General features: G+C 44.1%; 1 protein-coding gene across 3 annotated transcripts in view; it reads right to left on the minus strand.

The window, feature by feature from the left end:
- Positions 1-6208: 6208 nt before the first annotated feature.
- The window catches only part of ESRP1 (epithelial splicing regulatory protein 1), a 69124-nt gene continuing 50454 nt past the window's right edge, over positions 6209-24878 (minus strand). For all 3 annotated transcript variants that reach the window (XM_054018434.1, XM_054018433.1, XM_054018432.1), the window contains exons 14-15: positions 7890-7998; positions 6209-6865 (exon numbers count right to left, since the gene is read on the minus strand). In XM_054018434.1, the coding sequence (XP_053874409.1) occupies positions 7908-7998 (91 nt within the window). In that variant the 3' untranslated portion in view covers positions 6209-6865; positions 7890-7907. The remainder of the gene's footprint in view (positions 6866-7889; positions 7999-24878) is intronic.

Below are 24878 nucleotides of genomic sequence, written 5' to 3' on the forward strand. Positions count from 1 at the left end.
AATTTCTGTCGACGGGCCTGGAGCTCTTCTTCAGGTCTGCATAAGCTCTGTGTAAGCTTGAAAGCGTGTGTCTCTCATGAACAGAAATTGATCCAATAAAAGATATCACCTCCCCCACCTTATCCCTACCACATACGTAGCAATACTTCAATTCTGGTGTAAAAGATGATTAAAAAATGTTTGACTGCAGGTCTGCATTACTGAAAAAATCTCCTCATAATGGAATCCTATACACCACAACATAGAATCATAGAACAGGAAGGGAGCTTGAGAGGTTATCTAGTCCAGTCCCCTGCAATCAAGGCAGGACTAAGTATTATCTAGACCATCCCTGACAGATGTTTGTCTAACCTGCTCTTAAAAATCCCCAATGATGGAGATTCCATAACCTCCCTAGGCAATTTATTCCAGTGCTTAACCACTCTGACAGGAAGTTTTTCCTAATGTCCAACCTAAACCACCATTACTGCAATTTAAGTCCATTGCTTCCTGTCCTATCCTCAGAGATTAAGAACAATTTTTCTCCCTCCTCCTTGTAATAACCTTTTATGTACTTGAAAACTTATGTCCCCTCTCAGTCTTCTCTTCTCCAGACTAAACAAACCCATGTTTTCAATCTTCCCTCATAGATCATGTTTTCTAGACCTTTAATAATTTGTGTTGCTCTTCTCTGGACTTTCTCCAATTTGTTCACATCTTTCCTGAAATGTGGTGCCCAGAACTGGACACAATACTCCAGTTGAGGCCTAATCAGCATGGAGTAGAGTGGAAGAATTACTTCTCATGTCTTGCTTACAATACTCCTGCTAATACATCCCAGAATGATGCTTGCTTTTTTTGCAACAGCATTACACAGTTGACTCATTTAGCTTGTGATCCACTATGACCCCCAGATCCCTTTCCGCAGTACTCCTTTCTAGGCAGACATTTCCCATTTTGTATGTGTGCAACTGATTGTTCCTTCCTAAATTGAGTACTTTGCATTTGTCCTTATTGAATTTCATCCTATTTACTTCAGACCATTTCTCCAGTTTGTCCAGATCATTTTGAATTTTAATCCTATCCTCCAAAGCACTTGCAACCCCTCCCAGCTTGGTATCATCCGCAAACTTTATAAGTGTCCTCTCTATGCCATTATCTAACCCATTGATGAAGATATTGAACTGAACCAGACCCAGAACCAATCTCTGCAGGACCTCACTCATTATGAACTTCATTATGACTGTGAACCACTGATAACTACGCTTTGGGAACGATTTTCCAACCAGTTATGCACCCACCTTACAGTAGATCCATCTAGGTTGTATTTCCCTAGTTTATGACATGGCATGTATTAAACCAGAAAACTGTCAGCTATTTAAATGAAGACATTCAAGAGTTAGGAAAGAACATTTTTATTACCAAATATGTTAGTTCTACACAATAAAACATACATTGCTTCATTCTTTCCTTATTAGTACCATGCTGCCTTTCCCATAAGCTTTCAAGCCATGTTAAGACAGTTATTTAAAAGTGAACTCTTAATTATTTATTCTGACCTATTCTCCAGAATACATTTGTATTTCAAGTAGTCAGTCTAGCCTCCTGTATTTAAAAGGATCATTTTGGGCAAGCTGTAAGGGAGGGTGCAGGGACGAGAAATTGTTTGGCTCTCCATTCAAGTTGTTAATGATTAAACAAAAAATAGCATCTACTAGAAATCTGCATAACTCCACATGCCAAATGCTCACTTTCAAGCAAATAGTGAAGTAACTCAGTTATTTTAAGACCTGTTTTCCCCCTCCTCCTCCTTTTGAATTTGGACACAAGCTATATTCTATAAACTGTCACATATGCACTTATGATATTCACACATTGTCCAATAAATCAGATCTCAGTAACAAAATTAATTTAGTGTGCTAGTGTTTCCTCCCTCTGTATCTACCACAACGGCTCTACATTTTAACAAGTTACCTTTGAGAAAATGTAAGCCAGTGACAATATGGTTAACACACACAAGCATTACATTTTTTTTTGTTACAAATTATTGCTTTCTAGAGCATGATGATTTTAAGATAATACCACTAACATTCAGAAAATGGAATGGAAAATGAAGTCTCGTTAGACAACTACAATACTTTGCTGCAATTCAAACTCTCACATTAGGAGCAGATGCATTTTTGATCTCGAAGGTGTTGGAGTATTAATATGGGCCTTCATCTTGCATACATATACACAGCTGTTTAACTTTAAACAGGTGAGCAGTCCCATTACTTTCAATGGGAGTATTCACCTACTTAAAATTAAGCCTGTAAGTGTTCACAGCATCAGGCCCTTAGTATTGATGTTATTTTTGTACATGTACAAGGCAATGACATTTTGTGCGTGCAAACTGCAAAAATCCCAACGTATTTGATAGTGAAAAAATAAGCAGGCAATGATGAATGTAACCTTGTGTGGGAAGCCATGTTCACATTAAAATATTAATTCAAGATCCACAAAGAGAGGCTTGCCTGCTGAATGCAGATAGCCTGCGGGGAAAAAAAAATGTACATTTGGTTACAACAGTTTAATGGCTTTACTGCAGCAAGATGTGGTCTGGCTGCTCCTTGCCAAGCCACTTTTTACAATACTGTGACAGAAGACTGTATTGCAAGCCAGAGACAACAAAATTAAGATTTAAGGCAGAATTGTCAAAAACTCCCTTAAGTACTTTTGAAAATCCAACCCTAAGTCTTAAGTTCACAAAGAACTTTTTAAAAAATGATAAACTGTGAAATTGTTAACAAATTGCCTCAAAACAGACAGTGCTGCTTATGAGATTGTAAATATTCATAGCAAAGCAATACAACTTTGCACCACGCAGTTTATGACATTAAACAAGAGTGAGCACAGGCAATGTTTTTTTTCCAAAAAAATCTAGATCAAGACCTTAAAATTCAGATCTTGCAAAGACAGTGTATATGAAGTACAAAATACAACAAAGTTTAGCTTGAGGTACAAGTCAACCACACACTTGGCAAATTAAAAAGTTAAAGTGAAACACCGAGGTCCTAAGCTCATGTTCGTCTGTCTCCCCCTCCTCAGAAAACAAGTGTGAAATGAAGTGTCAACCTGAATTCTAAATATTCTTTTATCACCACCCATAAAGTGTTTATCAAACATGTTTAAAAACTGTGTTTCAGCTAGTGTAGGGCATATTTAGGCTCCACATGAATTTAGATTTTAAATCTAAATCATTTGCCAGATCAAATGCAGATATGCTAGGAGTGTAGTTTTGAAAAAAGTGAATGGCAAGAAATTGTTAGCACTTAACAGAGCTCCTTCTACAGTTCCTGTCCAGATGATCAATTTCAAATATTTCCTTCAGAGCAGTTACATGTCTGTCTACAAGTCACAGAGTCACATTTTCAAACTCCATCCACAATCTTAACATTACAAAGAGTTGGTTCTTCAGTGGTACTTCCACCTGTATCATGACTGAGTATCAAGATTGCCTGATAATATGAATGATTAGGACCAGATCCTGCTCCCACAGAGTTCATTGAGTTTTGACCTTGATATCCAGGGGAACAAGACTAGGCCTCCAATTTGCCTTAGAAAAAGTGAGCAGAGCATAACGCAAATATGTCTAGTTATAGCAATAGCCGGCCATTGTTAGTATGTTTGGTTTCTAAAACGCACAACCTTTTGACAGCAACATAGTATTGGTTCACTCAGGCAGACCTAGATCAAACTAGAACTAAACCTTGGTTGTAATAGCTTGAACTGAAATTTTAGTTCAAGACTGGTTTCTTGGAAAGGAAAATATGGAGCTCACTTCTGAACTCTTGGAATTTCCAGAAGGTGAATAATTCTCCCCCTTTTCCTGCACAGTATGATATTTGTTTAAAAAACAGAAGCAAACACTTACAGGTCACTTAAACCAAGATTCAGGTTATCTTATTTATAAATCCTTGAAAACAAGGATCAAGGAAGAAAGTGGTGTAACATTTAACTATAGCAGTACAGTAACGCCTCACTTAAAAGTCGTCCCGCTTAATGTTGTTTCGTTGTTACGTTGCTGATCAATTAGGGAACATACTCATTTAAAGTTGTGCAACGCTCCACTCTTACGTTGTTTGGCTACCTGCTTTCTCCACAGCTGGCAGCCTCCCTACGCACCCCCCCCATGGCACCTCCTGCCCGCCGGCAGACCCTGCGCCTTCCCCCTCCTCCCCCCCGCCTCCTGCCCACAGCAATCAGCTGGCTTGTGGCATTTTGGAGGCAAGGTGGAAGGAGCGAGGACTTGGTGCGCAGGCTCCCTCCTCCCTCCCGAATGCCGCAAGCCAGCTGATTACCCCGGCAGGAGGGAGGGGGAGCGAGGACTCTGCTTGCCTCCCCTGCCTCCAGAACCTGGCAATCAGCTGGCTTGCGGCATTTAGAAGGGAGGGGAGAGGATGCAGCGTTCGAAGTAAAGGGGGAGGAGGTGGGGAGGGAGAAAAGGCAGGTCAAGGGTGGGGGCTTGGAGGAAGGAGTGGAGTGGGCGGGCTGAGGGTTGAGTCCCCTGCTCCTGGTGCTTGCAGAGTAGGGGAAGCTGACCTGGAACCTAACCCCTCCCCATTTGCATTAATTCTTATGGGAAATTGGATTCATTTAACATCGTTTCACTTAAAGTCGCATTTTTCAGGAACATAACTACAACGTTAAGTGAGGAGTTAGTATACTAAGTGTTGCTTTAATAAGTGAACAAATTAGTTTTAACTGCAAAATATTAGTAACATTTTTCATTGTTTTTATGACTGAAGGCAGAGCCACCTTCATAGATCTAGAACAAATTGTATTTTAAATTTCTACTTTGCATTAAGTAATTTGACCAGCTACAGTGAAAAATCCTGCCTACTTTACTCACACTATATTTGAGGTCTTAAAAGAAGTTAAAAATAAAATCAAATTAACATTTAAAAACAACAACACTGACTCCATTAGTGTAAATAATGCTGGGGGAAATACGACATTGTAGCTTTTGATTCTTAGGTCTTGAATTGACTCTTCCTTACCAAATATTCCCTTTGCTCAAAACAAGTTGTCTCAGTCAGATAAGAGTATTTTTAGCTTCCCATTTCCCCCACTCCCCTCAAACTTTTACATTTTGTACACATCTATTTTCTAACATAAGTTGAGTAAACAAGATTCCAGGAGGATAAATGTGTTTCAACATCAATCTCTACTATTATAGCCAAACAGATTTTTCCAATGGGACAGATCAATTTATCGGTCTTATCTTGTCTGGCAGTGATTTTGTAAGCTAGAAACAATTCTATGTTGTTAATTTTCACAAGGGTCACTTAAGATTTGAGATGGTTACTGCTGTACAGGTCAGTTTGAAAACCAGGGCTTTGATCATATTTTGAACAGGGTGTAAGAGATGTCCCATCTATGCCTTCTAACAACACACCTTTCTATTGCACCAAAAACCTCATTATCCAAAATATTTTTCATTTTTAGTCACATTCAAAATTGGATTTTTTTTCCTCCTTGCTTTGAAAAAAAATAGTTTAAAGTTCATGGAACAAGTTAGTTTGACAGAACTAGAAGCTGAAGTAGCAGCACACAGAGAGAGAGAGAGAGCGAGCGCGCGCAGGCTTGCTATACAGTCTTGCTAATAGATCACAAGTCTGTTCCAGAAGGACATCAACCATTTAAGTGAGATTAAGAATAGATCAGTTTATGTATTCAAACCTTGACCTCTGCAAGGACTGCCAGTTGTGTTGGTGATTTTTGGCCAATGGACACTTGTTCAGAGAGCATGAACATATTAACCTGTCAGTTATCGGATCATAACACCTTTCAGTTTCTACCTGTGAGAGCTAGATAAGAACAGGTAACTTAGAGGAAAGAATTTCCATCTTCCATTGTCAGTTTAAGCCAGCCAGGCCTCTCAAAATTGATTTTAGTACTCCTCTGAAGTTGAGTCTTGCAATGAATCATGATCATGAGAACTTCTCTTGGACAGAAAGCCATTTAAAACTCGCCATGCAAAGAATCTGGTAGGTGGTAGGATGGGGACATCAGAAATGGGATTGATGCAGTTACCTTCTGTCAGTTGAGGCTAACTGCATCCATCTTTTAATTCCTGTTGCAGACTGATTTGAGAATATTTCCCATTATACTCTATGTAAAATTCACTTAAATACACATTATACATATAATCAATGTACAAGATGAAAGAAGAGTTGGAGAGAAAACATTTAACGTTTCACACTTCATGTATTTTACAAAGTTACAGTAATTTTCAGGTAATCATTTTACATTTATAACCATTTCTGCACTGTGTAAAGTAATCCTGGCTAGAATCTGTCAAAGTATACAGAGGGTTTTTTGCACAGAACAATCAAATATGTACAAGACAAGAAAACAATGTTTTATAAAAATGTTGAATGCATAATTAAAGGTCCTAATATACATAAAAACGTTATACTGTGTGCAAATTAGATAAAAAACTTGGGCTTATTGGATGTTTCAAACATACCTTTGTATATTAAGATAATGTCCTGAATCTAGAAAGTTTAATCTAAACTATAATTCTATTCATGTGAAAAGCATTTTAATACTTTCTGTATAGACAAAAAAAAAAAAAAAAAAAATCAGGACTCGTGATCTCTGAACTTGTGCTCTCAGTGAAGGGCTCAGTGGTTCCAGTGAGAATGTGTGTATGTGAGTCTCTGGGACATTGTGTATTTCATATTTTAAAAATTAGATACAGGTCAATATGATGATTTCCAAGGTTCTGGTGATTTTTCTTGTGAACAGCTGGCTTGACCGAAAGAAGAACTAGGAATGTAATCAAACAATCTCCAATTGTCTGGCTGTAATTGTTCACAAACATCAGAAAGCTAGGAGGAATCTGCATGAAATACACAATGAATTTGAATGTTATTTATGTACATAGGTTTTGTTCTGCTCTTATTCATTGTTTCCTTAACATGAAGTCTATCATTTCTTACAATAAAGTGAATAATTATAGTAACGAACAGTGAAAACTGAATTTTTGGAAGCCTCCAGATCATGCAAAACTTACTACTTTACATACAAACACTATAGCTTTTTTACTAGAAAAGGCGGGACACATTTCACTAACACACAAATCCTAGTTTATTCAACAAAGTACACTCCTTAGGTTATCAGACCATGATATTGGGCTTCAGCAACCCAGCTAATGAATCTGTATGGGTAACCCTTAACTAGCTGAAATGTTTCATCTTGTTTAAAATGGCTATGGTGGATTCTGCGCTAGATTCAAGGAGAAAAGTTACGCAGATGCTGTAGCAGCAAAGTTACAGTAAGTGAAGATTTACATGTAGAAGTTAATTATGCCCATGGGATAGCCCGCCTTTCTGCAAATGGAAAGGGCCGATCAAAAACTGCATTTGTTGGGAATGGAACATGATCACTTTTCCCCTGATTACATATCTAGTTTTAAAAACCAAACCCCACCTGGCATCTGAGACCAGCGTTGCCAAATTAATGTTTTATGCCAAGATGCAACTTTGGGAATAAGATTCTTTACTCTAAAGAGGTTCTTTTCCTTAAGTCTTCACCCCTCACTTTCTTTTGAAGACTACCTACTCCAACACCACTGGCAATGCACCGTGGTTTTAGAAGAACTGGGATGTACAGTGCCTACACAGCAAGTGCCAGTTGTGGGTAAAAGTGTCTTAGATAGGCAAGTGTCAGGGAACCAAGAGACCATTTTAAATCAGTAAGTGACATTATGTGTTCTGTGAAGATTACAGAAACAGAGTGCAATTTTCCAAGGAGGAGAATGTATTGACAGCTGGCAAGGTGCCTATACAAATGAGGATTTAAAGGCAGTTAACTGTAATAGTAATCAGACATCCAAGTAATATGCTAGTGTTCTTTAGCCTTACCGTCTCTTCTAAGAAAGTCTAACTGCTGGGACCTTTAAATGCAAATCCATTCTTTGGGCATTGTCCTTGCCGTGCCATTTGTGTGTACAAGTCCATCCTCTGCTGCATGCTAGAATGCAAGTTAAGATGTACATGATCAGAAGCAGGGCGAACATTTTCAACAGAAACAGGAAAAGGCAGCCATAATTTTTGTTAAAGCTCAGGGCATGCTTCAGACTACAGATTTAGAAATCTAAGTATTTGTAATGCTCCCTGTCACCATGGTATCAGTGCAAAAAACAACTCAGCAACAGCAGTGATGCTGCAGAATCAGCCTCATCTAATAACTTAAAGGACTAGTAAACAGAACGTTGTCAAACAAGGTTGGTCAGTTGGGACCTGTCTCAAATAAAAGGCTTGGACAATCTCAAGAGAACATCTTCAGAAAATAAAGACATACTGTCTAAGAAAGCCATTTACCTATAAAACAACACAATACAAATGTAACAAGGTGATAGTCACTAGCAAGTTAGCAGATATGTGATTCAGCGAGGTATACATGTTTGCAACAGTCTCTGAAAGGAAAAGTTGAGAACTTGGCCGCTAGGTGGAGCCTTACAGACTGTTCACCACCATAATTTATCGTAGTATGCATTAACAAATATTTATATTGAGTGAAACTAAAGCTAGCACCTCCCTCCTGCAGTGAAAACTATATTTAAATTCAAAGACAAAAAACCTACAATATTGTCTTCCCTATATATCTACTTGTGTCTCATCAAATCAACCCCACTCATTTGCTCCGCCAGTAACACTTAACATCAGTTTGTCCACTTTGCCAGGTTCACAAGTACCTTCACATTTTCTTCCACTACTTCTATTGCAAAGATGTCCTCCTCAAACTAATTAATAAAACTACTAGCACTGCCATCAAAAATCTCTCCTCAAGATTCACTTTTACCAAGATGCCTACAGTGAAGCTGCTGGCAGGGATTATCAATCATTTGTTTATATACTTAAAAAAAAAATCATGACTCAAAACCTATGACTTTTGCGCACAAGCTCGTCTATGGAGCCATGTACTTCCCTCATTGTTACCCTTCTTACCCCATTCCTTCAGAGTGTTTTACCTGCTTGAATCTTTTCTTACTTTAGGGCACCTGATCATCTCTTGTCTATGTAGCACTAAAAGTGAATTATTCAGCAGGGATGGCACTTAACCATTATTAAAACAGCAGATAAGTGATATGGAATGTATGTACAGGGTCACACTATTGGAGAGGAATTTTCAGAGGTTTCACCACGCAATTCACCACTAGATTAGAAATTAAACTCAGAGTATCAAACAGATATGGGGACTGGAAGATGAACAGTAATAAGAAGTAGGTTGGGGTAGGCAACCGGTGGCACATGTGCCGAAGGTGGCACGTGAGCGGATTTTCAGTGACACTCACATTGCCCGGGTCCTGGCCACCGGTCCGGGGGGCTCTGCATTTTAATTTAATTTTAAATGAAGCTTCTTAAACCTTTTAAAAGCCTAATTTACTTTACATACAACAATAGTTTAGTTCTATATTATAGACTTATAGAAAGAGACCTTCTAAAAACGTTAAAATGTATGACTGGCACGCAAAACCTTAAATTAGAGTGAATAAATGAAGACTTGGCACACCACTTCTGAAAGGTTGCCGACCCCTGAAGTAGGTTAATCTCATGACCAAGGGATAAATGTGCTTTTTGCAAAAACTATTTATATCACAGCTTCATGTCTTCTACCTTCAGATATAGCCCGTTTTTGATGTCCAGTGAGAGTTATTGACTGAACAGTTCAGCTGAGAAGGTATCTGAATGATTTTGTTCTAGTAATCCAGTACAAGAACTATATAAAGAGGGTCAATATTTCAGTTTAAGATCACATACTACATAAGTAGTAGTAGTATTACTACTATTATCAGATCTACCAATAAATGGGTGTTACTTTCAAGGAGTATTATACACCTCGGGTGGAATAATGTTATTTAAAAAGAAGTTTAAAACCATGACTCCTAGTTAAGCTATTATCTGGAAGTAAAGAGGAAATCCTGCCTTCCCTCCACCAAAACATTTCAGAATCATGTGGATTTATGCTTTCCTCTGCAGCATTTAGCATAAATCATTAATGACACAGGATATTTCATTAGACAGATTCTGATTTGGCAAGTCCTACAGTATTCTTTATGCACTAAAGTAGCAGATAATACGTATGAAATTCCAGGGCACATATATGTTCACACCATTGTAACCTGATCAGTATAAATCATCCATTGTCTCATGGAGTGAAGGGGTTTCTCCAATAAACTATTAACAACTGAATAGCTTTCTGGCACTACCTTAATTAACATTATCCCTTTAGCCAGAATGGTCAAGAGCTACAAGAATGTGTGAAATCTTTTGCTATTCTGACCTGTAAAACTATCTTAAATGCACAGAAAGGGAGTAATGTAAGATTATTTATGCTATAGGATTCCCTTTACCCTTGTAGAATCTGCATACAAATAGAACACTGTCATCTCCTCCTGTCCCCTTTAAAGTTTGACAGAAAATAGCATATAGCAAGATAGATTTTCTAGTTCAGTTCAGGGAGGAACCAAAACAACTAATTTTTATTTATTTATTTTTTAAACAAAAAAGGTGTGCTTTTTTACATTAAGAGCTCTATTCCTAATCCTATTGGGGACAAAGTACAGATAGTTTTTACGTTGCCATAGCTAGTCAAGGTAAAACTACCTGTACGTTTGTCTCCACTAGGATTTTAAAATGAGATAGCTATCTCACTTTTTTGCAGTGAAGACACAGCCCAGGTCTTAACTAGGAAAAGTAGTAGAGAGTTTAGGTTGACCTTAGCTAACTAAGCCAGCTCTTTCTCAGGCTGTATCTATACTACAGGCATTACAGTGGCACTGCTACCATGCCGTAGGTCTGCCACTGTAGCGCCAGTAGCGTAGATACTTCTTACAGCAAGAGAGGGGTTTTTAGCATTGCTGTTGAACATGACCTACCCAAGCGGCAGTATTGGAATGGAAGCATTCTTCTGTCAACCTAGCTACATCTATACCAAGGGTTAGGTTGACAGCTACAGCCTTACTGTGGATGAAAGGTAAGACCTTAGCTCAGGTTTAGGTCTCATCTACATGGGAAAGTTTTACCAGTTAGAACAGTTTTATACCAGTACAACTCCCTGTGTGCACACCTCAATAAAAAAAAAAGTATAATTTTCCTATCCAGACATGTCCTTAGCCACCACCTAAACATAATAGTTTTAAAATGCACACCACCAGCTCAGCTGTACCTAAAGTTGACCATTTCCTAGGCAAAACAGCTTCACCTTAAAGAATCTCAGCACTCTCATGCTGAAGACAAGTCAGGATGGATTCTCCCCTCTGATGTAACAGTACCAACATCCAGTAGGAACAAGCACTTGCATGTTTTATGTGGTGGCAGGAGGTTATGTAGCAACCCTGCCACTCATGACATACACATAAAATCTTCTTGCATAATATAATTTTAAGACTAGCTTTTTGCCATAAGAGAAGAGGCACCTTATGAAACTAAGCTGCAGTACAGAGAGCTTCCTAAAGGCTTGCACAAAAATCTGATTTATGGAAAGCTCTGAGTTTAACAGAAAGATGCTTTTCAGGGGAGTAATATCAGAATTGAAGAGTAGAGGATACCATTTTCATTGCAGACCCTTCATTGTGAGAGTAGGTCTTTAGCCTTGGCTCTAATCAATAGCGTCTAAACTAGCCTTTTCCAGCAGTGTTTTGGAAACTGCAGTAGTCTACAATGATTCCCAAAACAAAATGGGATTCCTTTTTAAGAGGTAATTTCTGAAGTGTTAACATCCAAGTTTTCACATGCCCCCAAACTGGATTTTGCTATGCAGACAGCATTTACATGCCCAAATCAGGTAGATAAGACCTGAAGGGTTTCCCAGCTTTCATCATGTGGACTTCCTTATACAGAAATATTTTATTGGGAACTACCTCCCTCTCCCATTGGCAACTACAGCAATTGCTTACATGGAAAGATGATTAGGAAAGTATTTATTATAATTGCAGCTGTCTTTGAATGTAGTTTAACAGGAAACAGGGAGCAGTCAACATCATTTGATCAACCAGCTCTCTGCAGACCTCCAGGTAATGCTCTGTGGACAATGAGGGAAATTGCTGGTCTACCCAATTTGGACACATCAAGTGCCATTTGCATGCACAAATCTGAATTTGGGGGAGGCATACATTTAGCTGCACAAGTTGAAGCCAGACCGATATCACTTAGGCCTAGTCTACACTAGAAGTAGATGTCAAATTTAGCAGTGTTCACTCAAATTAACCCTGCACCCGTCCACACAACGAAGCTATTTATTTTGACATAGAAGTCTCTTTAAATCGATTTCTGTACTCCTCCCTCACGAGGGGAGTAGCGCTAAATTTGACATGGCCATGTAGAATTAGGGTAGGTATGGATGGTATTCGATGCCAATAGCTCCAGGAGCTATCCCACAGTGCCCCACTCTGTTGACGCTCTGGACAGCAGTCTGAGCGCGGATGCTCTGACCAGCCACCAGCCACACAGGAAAAGCCCCAGGAAAATTTGAATTCCTTTTCCTGTCTGCCAGTTTGATACTCATTTCCTGTTTGGACATCGTGGCGAGCTCAGCAGCACTAGCAACGATGCAGAGCTCCCCAGCAAAGGTGACCATGCAATCGCAGAATAGAAAGAGGGCCCCAGAATGGACTGATCGGGAAGTCTTGGATCTGATCACTGTGTGGGGCGATGAGTCCGTGCTTTCGGAGCTGCGATCGAAAAAACGGAATGCAAAGATCTACGAGAAGATCTCAAAGCCATGATGGAGAGAGGATACAGCCGGGATGCAACGCAATGCCGCGTGAAAATCAAGGAGCTGAGACAAAGGTACCAGAAGACCAAAGAGTCAAATGGATGCTCCGGATCCCAGCCCCAGACATGTCGTTTCTATGAGGCACTGCATTCCATTCTAGGTGCTGCCGCCACCACTACCCCACCACAGTCCGTGGACTCTGACGATGGGGTATTGTCGACAGCCGCTTCCTCGAAGCTGTTTGCAGATGGGGAAGGAGATGAGGATGAGGCAGTCGACAGCGCTTTCAACGCTGATTTCCCCAACAGCCAGGATCTCTTCATCACCCTCATGGAGATCCCCTACCAACCCTCCCAAGGCGGTAACCTGGACCGTGAATCAGGGGAAGGATCAGTAGGTAAGTGTTTTAAACATTTATTTTGAACAGAATAGGAATGCTATCTTAACAATGGGTTTTTCATGATTAGTTTGCCCTAGGCGCTTTAGTTTTTAGTCCTTGCCAGTGCAGCTACTGGAAAATTCTGTCAATATGTCCGGGGATAGAGCAGACATCCTCCTGGGACATCTCCACGAAGCTCTCCTGGAGGTATTGTGAAAGCCTTTGCATCAGGTTCCTGGGGAGAGTGGCCTTATTGCGTCCTCCATGGTAGGAAACTTTTCCGTGCCAGGCTAGCAGCAAGTACTCCGGGATCATTGCCTGGCAAAGCATGACGGCATACGGCCCTGGTGTTTGCTGGCATTCACGCAGCATGCGCTCTTTCTCGGTCTCCAAAATCCTCATCAGAGTGATATCACTCATGGTGACCTGCTTTGAATTAGGGGAATGTTAGTATTGGGACCGATTGCCTGTTCCTTTACATAACTGTAACCAGTGGTTTACAGCCACGCGGTGGAGGCGGGACAGGGGCAGCATGCAGGGATTTTTCCCGGGGACAGCCGCAAGGGGGGTGGGACAGGGGCAGAGTTCATGCTGGCCGGATTGCCGGCAGCAGGAACTGGCCAACGCTAGGATCATTGCTTGGAACATGAAAGGAGAGCACTGCGTCCTTTCCATCACTACTCCCGCTCCCCACCACAGTCTGCGTCCCAGTTTCAACACTTTACCACGAAATCCTTAATAAAGAAAACTGTGTTAATGAACAAAGTTTCATTTATTTTATTTTTAAAGGTGTGTTGGAAGGGGGGGAAGGGGGTTGGTAACTGGAGAGGATAGTCAACATTAACTGGGTAAAGAAACGGGGGCAGGTTCAGCTTCTGTTTAAACAAACTTAATAGTCACAGGTTACCCTGCTCACTCTGGAACCTAGCTTTCAAAGCTTCCCGGATGCACAGTGCGTCTCTCTGGGCTCCTCTAATTGCCCGGCTGGACATAATCAGCAGCCAGGCAATTTGCCTCAGTCTCCCCCTTGCTCTTACAGAGATATTGCAGCTTGTTGTGTGCTCCACAAACAATGGGGATATTGGTTTCGCTGAGATCAGAGCAAGTCAATAAGCTTCTCCATCTCCCCTTCAGAAGTCCAAAAGCACACTCCACCACCATTCTGCACTTGCTCAGCCGGTAGTTGAAGAGTTCTTTTTCACTGTCCAGGGTGCCTGTATAGGGCTTCATGAGCCAGGGCATTAGCAGGTAGGCTGGGTCCCCGAGGATCACTATAGGCATCTCCACATCCCCAACAGTTATTTTGTGGTCCGGGAAGTAAATATCTTCATGCAGCCGTCTAAACAGACCAGAGTTCCTGAAAACGCGAGCATCATGAACCTTGCCCGGCCATCCGACGATGTTGGTAAAACGTCCCCTATGGTCCACCAGTGCTTGCAGCACCATTGAAAAGTAGCCCTTTCGGTTAATGTACTGGCTGGCCTGGTGGTCCGGTCCCAGGATAGGGATGCGAGTTCCATCTATAGCCCCACCGCAGTTTGGGAATCCCATCGCAGCGAAGCCATCTATGATCACCTGCACGTTTCTCAGTGTCACTACCTTTGAGAGCAGTAGCTCAATGATTGTGTTGGCTACTTGCATCACAGCAACCCCCACGGTAGATTTGCCCACTCCAAATTGGTTCACGACTGACCGGTAGCTGTCTGGTGTTGCAAGCTTCCAGAGGGCTATGGCCACTCACTTCTGGACCATCAGGGCTGCTCACATCCGGGTGTTCTTGCGCTCCAGGGCAGGGGACAGCAACTCACAAAGTTCCAGGAAAGTTCCCTTACGCATGCAAAAGTTTCGCAGCCACTGTGATTCATCCCAGACCTGCAGCACTATGCGGTCCCACCAGTCCATGCTTGTTTCCCGGGCCCAGAATCGCTGTTCCACAGCATCAACATGACCCATTGCCACCATGATGTTCACGGTGCGACGTCCCGTGCTTTGTGAGAGGTCTGTGCCACTCTCAGACTTAATGTCCTCACCGCGCTGCCATAGCCTCCTCGCCCGATTTCTCAGCATCTGCCTCTGAAAAAGGTGGATAAGGTGCGAGGTGTTGACAACGGCCATAACTGCAGCGATGATCGCAGCGGGATCCATGCTCGCAGTGCTGTGGTGTCTGCGCTGTCAATCACCAGAAAAGTGCACGAACTGATTGCCCGCTGGCACTTTCACGGAGGGAGGGTGGGAGTGAGGGTTGAATGATGACCGTTACCCAAAACCACCCTCGACACATTTTTTGCCCCAGCTGGCATTGGGGGCTCGACCCAGAATTCCAGTGGGCAGCGGGGACTGCAGGATAGCTGCCCACAGTGCACCGCTTCCAATGTCGACACTTGCCCCGTTAGTGTGGACTCAGAAAGTCGAATTACTGTCCTTAGTGTGGATACACGTTCAACTTTGTAATATCGGTTCCACAAATTCGTTTTAAGTAAAATCGAACTACTCTCGTAGTGTAGACATACCCTTAAACACTTTCTAGATTTTCAGTTCTCCAACTGTATAGACCAAACTTCCAAACCCTTTCCTACAACTCTTTCTATGGCTTGAGTTTCTCTTCCCTTAAACAAGCAACTGGTCTCAAATTGCAATCTTAAAGATTTATCTGAGGCCTGGTCTACACTACGGGTTTAGGTCGACTTTAGCAGCGTTAAACCGAATTAAGCCTGGACACGTCCACACAACGAGGCCCTTTCTTTCGAATTAAAGGGCCCTTTAAACCGGTTTCTTTACACCACCTCCGACGAGGGGATTAGCGATAAAACCGGCCTTTGCGGGTCGGAATTGGGGTAGTGTGGACGGAATTCGATGTTATTGGCCTCCGGGAGCTATCCCACAGTGCTTCATTGTGACCGCTCTGGACAGCGCTCTCAATTCAGATGCACTGACCAGGTAGACAGGAAAAGACCCGCGAAGGTTTGAATTTCATTTCCTGTTTGCCCAGCGTGGAGAGCACAGGTGACCACGCAGAGCTCATCAGCACAGGTAACCGTCATGGAGTCCTCCCAGGATCGCAAAAGAGCTCCAGCATGGACCGAACGGGAGGTACGAGATCTGCTCGCCATATGGGGAGATGAAGCAGTGATAGCTGAACTCCGTAGCAGTAAAAGAAATGGAAAAGTATTAGAAAAGATCTCCAAGGCCATGAAGGACCGAGGCCATAACAGGGACACACAGCAGTGCCGCGTGAAAATTAAGGAGCTAAGGCAAGCCTACCACAAAGCCAGAGAAGCAAACGGAAGGTCCGGGGCAGAGCCGCAAACTTGCCGCTACTACGCGGAGCTGCATGCGATCCTAGGGGGTGCAGCCACCACTACCCCAACCGTGTGCTATGACTCTCTCACTGGAGAAACACACAGGGAAGACAGTTCGGGGAACGAGGAAGATGACTATGGAGGTACTGTAGGTAGCTCACAGCAGCAAGGAAGCGGAGAAACCGGTTTCCCCAACAGCCAGGATATGTTTGTGACCCTGGACCTGGAACCAGTAACCCCCGAACTCACCCAAGACCCTCAGGGCACACAGGAGACCTCTGGTGAGTGTAACTTTGTAAATATTTGTAAACATTACAAAAAAAAAAGCAAGCAAGTCTGTTAACGTGTATGAGGATGGAGCGGAAATCCTCCAGGGACATCTCCAGAAAGCTCTCCTGGTTGAAATGGGGTGATTTTATTAAGGGGGACATTCAGAGGCGCCCGTTCCTGCTCTTCTGACCAGAAATGTTCCCCGCTGTTAACCACGCGGTGGGGGGGAGGGGTGAAGTGATCATCCCAGAGAATCGTGTGTGTGTGTGTGTGTGGGGGGGGGGTGGTTTACTTGTGTTTGTGCCGCATGTTAACCGGGAAACCGCAGCCCCCTCCTTTTACATTGAAACCCCATTTTAAATGGACAACCCAATTCATCCTTGATATGGGAAATGCGCTGCTGTTTGCAACCTTTCCCGCATGTTAAGAAGGTTAAAAAAGCCAAAACACTGTGGCCTACGATGGCTGCCTGCAAGCCGAAATATGCGACCTTGTAATGAAAGAGTGTACCCATTGTTCCCTAAAATGTGTCTTTTTTAACCACCTCTCTCTTCTCCTCCACCAGCTGCAAATGTTTCTCCTTCGCAGAGGCTCGTGAACATTAGAAAGAGAAAACGTAAGACGAGGGACGAGATGTTCACGGAGCTGCAGATGTCCGCCCAGGCTGATAGAGCACAGCAGAATGCGTGGAGGCAGTCAATGACGGAGATGAGAAAAGCCCAATATGAACGAGAGGAGAGGTGGCGGGCTGAATCGCGGGAAGAACAGAGCAAGTGGCGGGCTGAAGACGATAGGTGGCGTCAGCTTGCAGACAGACGGCAAGAGGCAATGCTCCGTCTGCTGGAGCATCAAAGTGATATGCTCGAGCGTATGGTTGAGTTGCAGGAAAGGCAGCAGGAGCAGAGACCGCCGCTACAGCCCCTGTGTAACCAACAGCCCTCCTCCCCAAGTTCCATAGCCTCCTCACCCAGACGCCCAAGAACACGGTGGGGGGGCCTCCGTCCACCCAGTCACTCCACCCCAGATGATCGCCAAAGCATCAGAAGGCTGGCCTTCAATAAGAGTTAAAGTTTTAAAATGCAGTGTGTCCCTTTCCATTCCTCCTCCCCCACCCATCCCAGGCTACCTTGGCAATTATCCCCCTACCTCTGTAAGGAACTAATAAAGAATGCATGAATGTGAAAAAACAATGACTTTATTGCCTCTGCAAGGGGGAGGGGAGGGTGGGGTGGGGTGGTTGGTTTACAGGGAAGTAGAGTGAACCGGGTCGGGGGGGGGGGAGGGGTTGGAGGGTTCATCAAGGAGAAACAAACAGAAGTTTCACACAGTAGCCTGGCCAGTCACAAAACTCGTTTTCAAAGCTTCTCTGATGCGCACCGCGCCCTGCTGTGCTCCTCTAACCGCCCTGGTGTCTGGCTGCGCGTAATCAGCGGCCAGGCGAGTTGCCTCAACCTCCCACCCCGCCATAAAGGTCTCCCCCTTACTCTCACAGATATTGTGGAGCGCACAGCAAGCAGCAACAACAATAGGGATATTCTTTTCGCTGAGGTCTGAGCGAGTCAGTAAGCTGCGCCAGCGCGCTTTTAAACGTCCAAATGCACATTCCACCACCATTTGGCACTTGCTCAGCCTGTAGTTGAACAGGTCCTGACTCCTGTCCAGGCTGCCTGTGTACGGCTTCATGAGCCATGGCATTAAGGGGTAGGCTGGGTCCCCAAGGATCACGATAGGCATTTCAACATCCCCGATGGTCACTTTCTGGTCCGGGAAGAAAGTCCCTTCCTCCAGCTTTCGAAACAGAGCAGAGTTCCTGAAGACGCGAGCATCATGTACCTTTCCCGGCCATCCCACGTTGATGTTGGTGAAACGTCCCTTGTGATCCACCAGGGCTTGCAGCAGCATTGAAAAGTACCCCTTGCGGTTTACGTAGTCGGTGGCTTGGTGCTCCGGTGACAAGATAGGGATATGGGTTCCGTCTATGGCCCCGCCACAGTTTGGGAATCCCATTTCAGCAAAACCATCCACTATTGACTGCACGTTGCCCAGAGTCACTACCCTTGCTATCACCAGGTCTTTCATTGCCCTGGCAAATTGGATCACAGCAGCCCCCACCGTAGATTTGCCCACTCCAAATTGATTCCCGACTGACCGGTAGCTGTCTGGCGTTGCAAGCTTCCACAGGGCTATCGCCACTCGCTTCTCAACTGTGAGGGCTGCTCTCATCTTGGTATTCTGGCGCTTCAGGGCAGGGGAAAGCAAGTCACAAAGTTCCATGAAAGTGGCCTTACGCATGCGAAAGTTTCGCAGCCACTGGGAATCGTCCCATACCTGCAGCACGATGCGATCCCACCAGTCTGTGCTTGTTTCCCGGGCCCAGAATCGGCGTTCCACGGTATCAACCTGCCCCAGTGACACCATGATTTCCACATTGCTGGGGCCTGTGCCTTGTGAGAGGTCTATGGCCATGTCAATTTCCTCATCACTCTCGTCGCCGTGCTGCAATCGCCTCCTCGCCTGGTCCGGGTTTCGCCTTGGCATGTTCTGGCTCTGCATATACTCCAGGACAATGCGCGTGGTGTTCATAGTGCTCATAATTGCCGCGGTGATCTGAGCGGGCTCCATGATCCCAGTGCTAGCTATGGCGCCTGGTCAGAAAAAAGGCGCGAAAGTAGTATCTGATGGACCAGGGGAAGGAGGGCGGGAGGGAGGGCCGAGTGACGACATGGCGTACAGGTACAGGAACAGGGAGAAACACAAACAACTGTCACACAGAATGGTCCCCCCAAAGATTAAACTGGAAACCCTGGGCTTAGCAGGCCGTTGATTTCACGGAGGAAGGGGAAGCAAATGAACACAGAACAAATCTATTTTTTACATCTTAAGGTGGCAGCCGACGCTGCAGCATGAGTGACAGCCATACCAGTACGATGATGATGGGTACCAATCATAATATATCATCATCTGCCAAAAGGCAAGGGGCTGCTGCTGTGTAGCAATGCAGCCCCACGTCTGCCAGCCCCACGTCCGCCAGCACCCAGCATCGCCCTCGGCCTCTTCTGGGTGCTTAGCAGACAATATTGGGCAATTGGCAGAAAATAGTATATTATGACTGGTAACCGTCATCATCGAGACAGTAGGATGTCTGCCCAGGTGGCCATGATTGACAGCCACTCCAGTACGATGACGACGGGTACCAGTCATAATATACCATCGCCTGGAAGGGGCTGGTGCAATGCAGCCCTACGGCTGCCAGCCCCACGGCTATCACTCATGCTACACCGTCTACCGCCAAAAGGCAGTTAGCAGCTGCTGCTGTGTAGCAATGCAGTCCCACGTCTGCCGGCACCCAGAGGACATATGGTGACGGTGAGCTCAGCTGTGCTGAGCGGGCTCCATGTTGTCTGCACAGGTAACCCAGGTAACCCAGGTAAAAAGGCGCGAATCTATTGTCTGCCGTTGCTGTGACGGGGGAGGGAGGGGCCTGACGACATGTACCCAGAACCGCCCGCGACACTGTTTTGCATCATCCGGGCATTGGGATCTCAACCCAGAATTCAAAGAAAAGGCGCGAACCGCTTCTCGGCTCGAGCTGTGGCGCAAACGTAGTATCTGACGGCCTAGGGGAAGGAGGGAGGGGGGCCGAGTGACGACATGGCGTACAGGCACAGGGAATTAAAATAAAGAACGGTGGCTGTGCATCAGGGAGAGACACAAACAACTGTCACAGACTGGTCCCCCCCAAAGATTAAACTGAAAACCCTGGGTTTAGCAGGCCGTTGATTTGACGGAGGGAGGGGGAAGCAAATGAATACAGAGAAAATCTATTTTTTACATCTTAAGACGACGGTGCAGCGTGACTGATAGCCCTCGGCATCTTTCTGGGTGCTTGGCAGCAAATACGGGGCGGTGTATGACGATGGTCTTCAGGCCTATTGCACGAGCTGCTGCTCAGGGAAGACTCTGCTAATGTGCGATGACCCGACTTGTAATAGGCCGGCTAACAGTCATAATACACCATTTACTGCCAAAAGGCAAGCCCAACGGCTGCCAGCACCCAGATCGCCGATGAAGGCTACCAGTCTACTGCACCGTCTACCGCCAAAAGGCAGTTAGCAGCTGCTGCTGTGTAGCAATGCAGTCCCACGTCTGCCGGCACCAAGAGGACATATGGTGACTGTGAGCTCAGCTGTGCTGAGCGGGCTCCATGTTGTCTGCACAGGTAACCCAGGTAACCCAGGTAAAAAGGCGCGAATCTATTGTCTGCCGTTGCTGTGACGGGGGAGGGAGGGGCCTGACGACATGTACCCAGAACCGCCCGCGACACTGTTTTGCATCATCCGGGCATTGGGATCTCAACCCAGAATTCCAAGGGGCGGCAGAGACTGCGGGAACTGTGGGATAGCTGTGGGATAGCTACCCATAGTGCAATGCTCCGGAAGTCGACGCTAGCCTCGTACTGTGGACGCGGTCTGCCGACTAGAGCACCTAGAGCATTTTATTGTGTGGACATACACAATCGGCTGTATACAACCGATTTCAATAAAACCGGCTTCTATAAATTCGAACTAATTTCGTAGTGTAGACATACCCTGAGTTAACAGGAGCACTGAAGATTTTCTGCCTTCAAGCTACTGATCTAGTAACCTTGGAACAAGTTAAGAATTTCCTTAAACCCAGAACTGTAAGCCAGGCCCTGCATTTTGACCATCATGCCATGCTGAGGAGGGACATTAGTGTTAGCCGCTGAAAGGGAGTAGCCAAAGGTACGAGGTGAACCTGGGGGACTAAAGGGAAAACACAGTAAGACAACGCAACTTTGTCACTGACTGGTTTTTGTTTATTTTGTTTTTCTAATTGATTAATCTTCTTTTCTATGGCTGGGGTTCCTCTGAATCCTTAACAGAGTTACTGGGATCCTCTCTACTCTGCCAATTTGGAACTTCAGCTTTGAGACTCCATGAGCTCACAATCCTTCTTGCTAAGGAGGGTTGGACACATCTCCCTGATAAGCCCCATCAGCCTAGGCAGTGGGAAGAGTCATAGATGAGCAAGGTTTCAGATTTCTCCATGAGCAGCACTCCGATGCCCTCACAGCACTCCCAGGCCCTTGTTGGCTCAGGACAGTGTTTTCAACCTTTTTTCATTTGCGGATCCCTAAAAAATTTTGAATGGAGATGCAAACCTCATTGGAAATCTTAGATAGTCTGCAGACTGCCAAGGGTCTGTGGACCACAGGTTGAAAACCACTGGCCTAGGAAGTAAGACTTGGAGCAGGAGCTGGCACAGATTTCCAGTACCACTACTTGTATTATGGTAGCAGTTAAAGGCTTTAACTAAGATAAGGGCCCCATTGTGCTAGGCACTAATAAAGGCATATGCTAAGGAAGCCCCTACGCTGAAGGATTTATAATCTAACTCAACAAGACAGAACTATCATCCAGCTCAGCTCAATTATTAACAAACATATAATATAAAACATTCCATCTTCAACAATCCCCAAAGCTCAAACTACGTACACCATTTAGGGTTACCAAGCTTCCTTGAATTTTGAACAGTCACCTCCTTGAGAGGTTCCAAGACCTACAAGTCTAGCTTTCAGAGGACTAAAGGGTTTTGAACTATCCTTTGGGCTGACACAAGGACAGACTGTTTTGTCATATCACAGCACCAATGGCAACGTGCGCACATGTGGCTTGCCGTGTCAACTTAAAGTGCAGTGTCTGTAAGCCCTCACTACTGAAATGCAGTTCAATGGTAGGAAAAAACATTGCAACAGTTTTTAGCATACAAAACTATATCAGTTTGTGGTGCACGGTAGTACACCACTTCCAGCTTAGAACACAAAGTGAATTTCATATAGGCATAATGAAATTGCTGAAGTTAGCATTCGGCTGGAACACTTGTGGTAACACCCTACACTCTTACAAAACTTGCCCTAAATCTTTAAATTACCAGAAGGGAAGAGAACTATAAATTTTTCCATTCAAACAGGAACATTTATATCAATATTTCAGAAGAAGGACGGTTGACTTCATAAATAGGAAACTGTACAGACTACTTTGAACAGTGATTAAGATGGCCCTGTGAAGCCTTTTACAATTACTCCAGCTTTGCAAGCAGGCTATTTAACACTTTCAGAATTGGGCCCTACATTAATCTCTATATTAGTTGACCATCTAGTTTAGTGTTTTACCTGCAACACAAGATGAAAAGCCATACTAGGCCACCATTTCTTAGTGATTTGCCCTCAATATAGACAAGAAATAATATAGCAGATTGATTTTGAAAGCTATTTAGTTGTAGAGCAAGAACTAGTGATGCTTTTGGAATCAAGCTCTTTCCAATAAATTGTACAACCATCTACTTGGACTTCCATATCTGCCATTTAATCATTGATATCTAAACAAAATTATTCTCCACAACAACTGCCCCTCTTTCTATATTTTTTGACTCTAGCTTACCAACCCATATTTTGAGAGAAGACCAACTGCCCTTCTGAAACACTGAGACATCATTAGGAACTGATGCACCATCCAAATTTGTTACAAACATTTTCTAGTTAATGAAATGTCATGGCATAACTAACAGACACTTCATCGCCCATTATTGCTTAGTGCATAACTACTATCCCTCTGTATAAGATAACAGAATTGGAAAACAAAAAGCAACAGGAATGGACCCAGTAGTACTTCTCTGTGGGAATGCTCTGATTTGAATAATTTTTGGAAGTCCAGCAGCCTGCCATTGGGGAATGTTTAGGGAAGAGTGAGTATTGCTGGGTGCCTCTCGAAAGGTACATCCAACTGTGATTGGAAAAGTCTCATTCTCTAGAGACTAAAATATGTCAATAAGCATGTAACCTGCAGGAGGGGTTTCTAGTCCCCAGTTACAGCACTCTCCCCTGCCCCTTCCAGCTATAGGAGTTTTCTATTAATATAGATCAGAAAAACAAAAACAACTGGAGATCACATATTGGAACATGGAATCTTCACTTAACTCTTCACTAACAATACCTGAACCGTATTTCTATAGAAGAGCAGAAGGAAGAGCCATCTTGAAACTGAACCTTGCAAAAACCCAATGAGTACAAAACTGTAGAAACTTCTAATAAGTCTAACTTCATGAACACCATGACCAATATCAGTCATAAGTAATTGTATGCTGCCATCACTGCTACGTAACATTTAGTGTTATGGTGCAAGATGTTGTGGAAGTTTTAGACTGTTACGGAACCACAGCACACAGAGTGACAGATGTATCCTCTATTTTAAAAACCAAAACCAACCACCATCTCATGCTGAATGATGTAATTTAGACCGCAGCTATCGTCTTCCTCACAAGTCATTTTTTGCCACTGAATATTCAGAAGTGGGGATTGGTTTTGATGCCCTTTAGATTAACATAAATATACTTTGCACTTACAGCAACTTTCAAGGATCTCAGTGAGTGTTACAGACTTTACACCTCAAAGTTAGTCCAGTATTAGCTACATTCTAGAGATTAACAAAATTGGCAGAGATTGATTTACCCCCAAGTCTCACAAGAAGTCAGTGGCAAACCTTGGGTCTCTCCTTAAGAACAAGGGCATTCTTCCTCCATGACCAGCTATTGGAAGCTTTCGGCAGCAAACGGGCTCCTATGTGGAGTACCCCAGAGTTGCTGAATCCGATGAGTCTGTAGGGAGAGGAGGCTGTGCAGTCACAGCTCTGATCCAGCCATAGGAACTTTGCTCATGGCATAGATTAGAAGGGGCATGAAAGGGATGCACAGCAGTGCTCTGCTAAGATCAAGAAGCTGAGGCAGGTGTACCAGAAGGCAAGGGAAGCCAACCATATCTCAGTTGTGGCGCGGAAAACAGGCCGCTTCTACAAGGCACTGCATCCCATCCTTGGTGGCCACTCCACCTCCACCACCAAGAGCTCTGTGGCTATTTCAGGGGGACTGGTGGTAGCAACCAGTGGAGTCGACCCCGAGGATGAAGTGGTGGACGAGGAGGAAGATGTGGGACAGGCAATAGGTTTGTCCGGTGGTGCGGAGCCAGGACATCTTTTTGACTCCGGAGGGATCTAGCCAGTCCCAATAGTCCAGGTCAGGTGTGCCTCAAGGAGAAGAGGGGAGCTCCAGCAAGTATTCATCTTTCTTTGAAAGAGCAGAGTTACACAAGGTACAGGTGTCCTTTATTTTGT

Source organism: Malaclemys terrapin, chromosome 2, assembly GCF_027887155.1.
Source record: "Malaclemys terrapin pileata isolate rMalTer1 chromosome 2, rMalTer1.hap1, whole genome shotgun sequence".
In the NCBI taxonomy this organism is placed as follows: Eukaryota; Metazoa; Chordata; order Testudines; family Emydidae; genus Malaclemys; species Malaclemys terrapin.